This window comes from Gopherus evgoodei, chromosome 21 (assembly GCF_007399415.2).
Source record: "Gopherus evgoodei ecotype Sinaloan lineage chromosome 21, rGopEvg1_v1.p, whole genome shotgun sequence".
NCBI lineage: Eukaryota > Metazoa > Chordata > Testudines > Testudinidae > Gopherus > Gopherus evgoodei.
In genome coordinates, this window is record NC_044342.1 from 17,091,251 (window position 1) to 17,098,121 (window position 6,871).

Sequence of the window (6,871 nt, forward strand, 5' to 3'; positions counted from 1 at the left end):
AAACCCCAAATACACCCATTTTACTCTTTATAACACTTATACAGGGTAAGCTCATAAATTGTCTGCCCTCTAGAACAGTGATAAAGAGATGCATAGCTGCTTGCTTCCCAAGGTATTAGTCACTTACTCTGGGTTCATTAATAAACAAAAGTGATTTTATTAAGTATAAAAAGTAGGATTTAAGTGATTTCAAGTAATAACTGACAGAACAAAGCAAGTCACTAAGCAAAATGAAGCAAGAACATGCAAGTCTAAGCCTAGTACATTAAGAAACTGATTACAGGTAAGGTCTCACCCTTAGAGATGGTCCAATAAGCCTCTTTCACAGACTAGACTCCTTCCTAGTCTGGGCCCAATCCTTTCCCAGGTATAGTCCTTGTCAGTTCCAGCAGACATCTTAGGTGGTAAACAGGGGCTTTCTCATGACTTACTGCCTTGTCCTGTTCCACCCTCTTTTATAGCTTTGGCACAAAGAGGGAATCTTTTGTCTCTCTGGGTCTCCACCTCTCCTAATCGGAAAAGTACCAGATTTAAGATGGATTCTGTATCATGTTTCATGGTCACACGTCCCATGAGATCCTAGCTTCCATTCTTTCTGGGCTGGCCCACACATAGTTGAGAATTGGTCCTGCTTTAAGCAGGGGGTTGGACTTGATGACCTCGTCAGGTCCCTTCCAACCCTGATATGCTATGATTCTATGATACAATGAAAGTATTGCAAGTAAACTGGAAAAAACAACAGGAGTACTTGTGGCACCTTAGAGACTAACAAATTTATTAGAACATAAGCTTTCGTTGGCTACAGCCCAGTTCATTGGATGCATGTATGGGGAAATGCATGTATTGGGAAATAGTTTTAGTTTGTGTAATGGCCCATAGTAAAACTATTTTCCCATACTTTCCTCCCCCACCTCAGAATTTCTTACATCTCTTTTTCAATTGCTGGAAAAGGGGCATTTTTATTACCATTACAAAGAGTTTTTTTTTCTCTCTTGATGATAATAGCTCACCTTAACTGATTGCTTTCCTGATAGTGTGTATGGTAACACCCATTGATTCATATTCTCTTTGTGTATAGTAAATCTGTTAGTCTCTAAGGTGCCAGAAGTACTCTTATTCTTTGTGTGGCTATAGACTAACAGGGCTGCTACTCTGAAACAAGTAAACTGAGTCATTTACAGTTCATTGATTCTGAAGTACCTGTAATTGCTTCCACTTAATATATTGATATCAGTAATAAAAGGTTTTGTCTTATTATATTACTACAGACATAGAGATAATACATGCAAACAAATAGAATGAACACTCTCAGTAGATTATAGGCTTTGTAATGATACCTTACAAGACACTTTTTGCCAAAAAGCACATTCCAGTTACATCATATTCACATTCATAAGCATATTTTCATAAAGCATATGGAGTGCAACGTCACACATATGTTTCTGTACACACATCTCCAGTCTGCAAGTGGGACCAGAAAATCCCCTTACACTCAGAGTGACAGCTTGTAATTTAAGCGCAATTTTCAATATGCCACACTCTGAATAAGGATGAATAAGTTTGTGACAAAGTTTCTGGCCTACAGGGAGCAAATATCAGATTTAGGAAGAGAAATGAAGAGTCGAGATTCTCAGACCTACATCTTAACCAAAAGACACCCAACATTTGATGGGTAACCCATTCAGTGTGTATTTCAGTCCTGCCAGATGTTCTGTGGCAGAAGATGAAAATTAGAGCTCAGTGACCACTGTTTTTTCATTTCTCCGACAGTTCTGGAAAATGAAAGCTTTACCACCAAGCTATGAGTCATTCTCACTTACTTTTCGTATCCCAATAACTATTAATTGTCATTCACAATAAGAATCAATAGTCTTTGGGCTAAAAAGCAAGTAGTCTGGTAGTTAAGAAGCACATTTTGGCTGCAGGAGATCGAAATTCAACTCCCTAGTTCAATGCCTATTTAATTATTTATACCCAACAGTACCACTTTAACAGGAAAGAGGAAAAGAGCTTCTGTGGAGATTATTCCATAGGCCAGTGCACTTGTTTGCAATGTCAGAGAATGAAGACTTCCCCCCACCTCCATCAGGCAGGGGGGATATTGAACATGGGTCTTACACACACACACACACACACACACACACACACACACACACACACACACACACACACACACACACACACACACACACACACCACATGAGTGGTCTAACCACAAGTTTAAATGTTGTAATGGGGGCAGGTTGCTGTCCTGCATCAAAGTCCTGAAAGATTTTGATTGCCTTTTTATGAAAATATCTAGCTAATTTGAGTTAATTTCATGAATCACTTCTGGCTGACCAAATCAACAATTCATCCAAACAAAGCCTGATCCATGAGGCCACAAACTACATATATCTGCCTCTATGAATATGGGTGGGTGGTCAGGGGAGCAATGGGCACCTAACCAGTTACAAAGAGAAAGGGGGATTATGATATATTTTGGCCCAAAAATGTGTCGGAAGAACAAAAACACCAGAGAGACTTAGTGACATTTTAGTCTTTAATTTTTTTGTCAAACTTTGGTGGTAAAAGTTTTTATGCGAATAGCGCATTTCTGTCTGTTGTGAGGGAGGCCCATGTTACACTATATAGGTTGAGATTTGAAAAGTTGCTTAGTGATTTTTGGTGCTCATTTTCTATTCCTTTTAATTCATTCATTTCTTTTTATTTACATGGGAGAGAGAGCTTTGAAAATATTGGTAATACATCTTACGTTTGCATTTTATTTATCTCTATCAATATTTATATCAATATAGAAATAGATATTTTAATGTTGCTTTTAGCTGTGCAAAGATGTATGAACAGGCAGGAAATTTCACATGGCAGGGCACTGAGACTCCCAACCCTTCAAGGACTTTCATTTTTTGTTTACCCAGCTACAGAGCTGCATAGAGTACTGCTCAATCGAAGTTCTCCACTCACTGTGGTGGCAACATTTTTCACATACATTTCAGAGGCATCTGTCATGGTATAATTCCCCACTCTGAACCTTAGAGTCCAAAAGATGGGGTACCAGCATGAATTCCTCTAAGCTCAATTACCAGCTTAGAACTTGTAGTGCTGCCACCAACCAGGAATTCCAGTGCCTGGTACACTCTAGTCCCCACAAAACCTGGCCCGGGGACCCCCAAGACGCAGTCCCTCTGGATCTTAACACAAGGAAGGTAAACTTTTTCCCTCACCGTTGCCTCTCCCAGACTTCCCCTCTTTGGGTTACCCTGGAAGATCACTGTCATTCAAACTTCTTGAATCTTAAAACAGAGAGGAAAATCCACCTTCCTCCCTCCTTCTCTCTCCCCCTCCCTGACTCTCCCTGAGAGAGAAAGTAATCCTAACACAGAGAGAAAATAACCTTTCTCTCCCCCTTCCCTCCTTTCTCCCACCAATTGCCTGGTGGATCCAGACCCAGTCTCCTGGGGTCTCACCAGAATAAAAAAACAATCAGGTTCTTAAACAAGAAAAGCTTTTAATTAAAGAAGGAAAAAACAGTAAAAATAATCTTTGTAAATTTAAGATGGAATATGTTACAGGGTCTTTCAGCTATAGACACTGGGAATACCCTCCCAGCCCAAGTATACAAGTACAAATTAAAATCTTTTCAGCAAAATACAAATTTGAACTCCTTCCAGCCAAATACACATTTGAACTCTTCCCAGCCAAATACACATTTGCAAATAAAGAAAAGAAACATAAGTCTAACTCGCTTTATCTACCTAGTACTTACTATTCTGGACATCAGACTGCATCAGAGAGATTGGAGAGAAACCTGGCCGCACGCCCGGCCACCCCCAGAACCCAGAGAGAACAACAACCAAACACCAACAGCACACACAAAAACTTCCCTCCCTCAAGACCCGAAAGCACCCTGTCCCCTGACCAGTCCCCCGGCCAGGCGACAGCCAGGCCCACCGACCCCGTCAACCCCCTACAGGCAAAAGAGATATAAAGCATCTCTGCTCTACCAACTCCCACTATCTGTTTATGACAGCATCATTGACAGAGGATCCTAATCAGTGGAGAATGAATGTCATTGGTTTCAGAGAGATTAGAAGAGATCCAGAACCTTTGAAAAGATGTTAAGCTCCTCGTAGAATTTGGGCACTAGTGTCCATATACGGATGATGGAAACCAAGTGCTTTACTGAAACATGAGTCTGGAAAAAAGCACACTTTCCTAAAGAAAGAAAGAAAGAAAGAAAGAAAGAAAGAAAGAAAGAAAGAAAGAAAGAAAGAAAGAAAGAAAGTCAATAAGGGGTAACCCTGTCCTCAAGGACTGAAATGGGCCATGTCTAAGAAATTATATCAGTTCATCTCTATTTTACTATATGCTAAATTTTGTCCTTTCAGATTCTATGCCTGTTTCTGACAGCAACTAGTTTATGAAAAGCTTTTCTCAAGGAGTCATTGACCTCCTTGTTTCTCAGGCTGTAAATGATAGGATTGATCATGGGAGTCAGGACTGCATAGAAGACAGAGAATATTTTCTGTAGGACCTTGGGAGTGTTGGCTGTTGGAACCACATAGACAGTAATCAGGGTCCCATAGAAAACTGTAACCACAATGAGATGAGAGGAGCAGGTGGAAAAGGTCTTTTGTCTCCCAGTGGCGGAAGGGATTCTCAGGATGGTGGTTATAATACAAATGTAGGATGTCAGAGTCAGTAGAAAGGGCACAAATGTACCTATGGCAGCGATAGTAAATGTCACTAGTTGCAGAGTCTGGTTGTGGCCACAGGACAGCTTTATCATAGGCGAAAAATCACAAAAGAAATGGTCAATTTCTTTTGAATCACAGAACGTTGATTGGAACAAGAAAATATTTACTATGGTGCATCCCAGAAAGCTACTTATCCATGACCCTGCCACTAGCTGGAAACATACCCTGGCATTCATCAGAGCAGCATAACGGAGTGGATTGCATATCGCTAAATACCGGTCATAAGACATTGCCGTGAGCAGCAGACACTCTGTAGCTGACAGGATACCAAAGAAATATAATTGTGCAATGCAGCCCTTAACAGAAATGGTTCTTTCCCCAGTCAGTAGACTGGTCAGCAGCCTGGGGAGGATAGTTGATGTGTAACAGGCCTCCAAGCAGGACAAATTCCCCAGGAAGAAGTACATGGGGGTGTGAAGGTGCTGATCAGTCACTAACAGCACTATGATGAGGATGTTCCCAGAGACAGTCACAATGTAGATCACAAGAAACACGAGGAAGAGAAGGGGCTGCATTTCAGGGACATTCCCAAATCCTAAGAGGATGAATTCCATGATGGGTGTTTGGTTTCTTCCTTCCGCTTTCTCCATAATGTGTACCTAGAAACAGAAAACCATTAAATATTGATGGAGTACACACAGTCAGGTTGTGCTGTCGGATACATTGGGGTATGTAACCCCGTACCTCTGCATCTCTCCACTGCAAGAATGAAATTGTCAATAAACAGAGTAACACACACTCAGAGGCTAAGCTTCCCATTTACATAAATCAAGATGATTGGAACCCTATTGAATTACAGAAATGTCCCATCTAACTCCCTTAATCTCTCTTGAACTTTAAATAAAGACTTTTAGGCTGGGATTTTGAAATATCTTTAACCTATCAGTGTCATATCAACAAACTTAGATGACATAAACAAAAATCACTAGACTGAAAATGAAAGATATTTAGAGTTCAACCACTGGTATGTCTACCCTGCATCTGGGAGGTGTAATTCCCAGCTTGGGTAGACATACATAGACTAGCTTTGGTTAAGCTAGCAGGATAAAATTAGCAGTGAAAACACGGCAGCACAGGCAGTGGCTTGAGATAGCCACCTGTGTACGTACCTAGATTTCCGTTACGCTACAATTGGGCTTGGGCAGCTAGTCCGTGCTGCCGAGGCTACACCGCTATTTTTAGCACAATAGCTCAGTCAAAGATACAGTGTATAGATCTACTGGAGCAGGGAATTACACTGCCCAGATGCAGTATACTCCTAACCCATAAGGCACATACTGAAACCCCAAAGGGATGGAGGTTTTTATGAAGGCCTAGCCGGTTGTCCTCTATCACAGCAGATGCAAAGGAAAATTTTCACCATTTGATAAATGCTGACTGAGAAACAGACAAAGACACACGCACAAAACCCTAAACAGAGACCATGGGCTGTTACCTGATCTCAGTTACACCAGGGTAAATTGCACCAGCTTTATGTGAATTTACACAAGTGCAACTGAGATTGGACTCCAACCCCATATAAAGAAATGTAAGTGAAATAAAAATAAAAATTCATTAAGATAAAAATAAGTGTCATTTTTTTATCCAAAAGGGAGAATGTGCCTGGAGAAAAGTGAAAAACTGGAGAAAAGAGGAATAGATATATAGACAGAATGAGATAAAAATACTGAGAGAGAGAGAGATTGTTTATTTCTCCAAATATATGAGCAATAAAATACAGATATGTTTAAAGAGAAGTATCACTTCCTTGCTGTTAAAGCAAAGATATCAGAGCCAATAACTCCAAAATCTCTTCAGTAGTTAACCCCTCAATATATTCCTCACCCTAGACTTTTTGACATGTTTCCACACTGCATTTCGGGTTCATGTCAGCCCTCTGTTCCCGCTTTCTGTGGGGTACAGGTTTGTCACTGTCGTCAATATTGAAAAAAAAATGTATTTTTTATTATTTTTTATTTTGGGGCAGGGGAATGTTGTATGGTTTTATTTTGTCACATTTGGCTGATTTTTTAGAAAAAAGGAAGGGTTAGTTTGAAAGCATAGAATGAGCTTAAAGAAAAGGAGTTTTTAAAAAAGAAAGATTGGTTAGGTTTAGTCAGGAGAGAGGTTTTTAA

The 6,871-nt window shown here is 40.2% G+C and overlaps 1 protein-coding gene across 1 annotated transcript; it reads right to left on the reverse strand.

Moving 5' to 3' along the window:
• Window positions 1–4,384: 4,384 nt before the first annotated feature.
• On the reverse strand, window positions 4,385–5,347 carry LOC115638125 (olfactory receptor 5V1-like). The gene has a single exon (XM_030539705.1). It carries the CDS (start codon window positions 5,345–5,347, stop codon window positions 4,385–4,387), a length of 963 nt encoding a protein of 320 aa, XP_030395565.1.
• Between the last annotated feature and the right edge of the window lie 1,524 nt (window positions 5,348–6,871).

What these genes read in the sequence shown, in the direction of transcription:
- LOC115638125 (XM_030539705.1), bottom strand. Translation starts at nt 5,347, where the DNA reads ATGGAGAAAGCGGAAGGAAGAAACCAAACACCCATCATGGAATTCATC.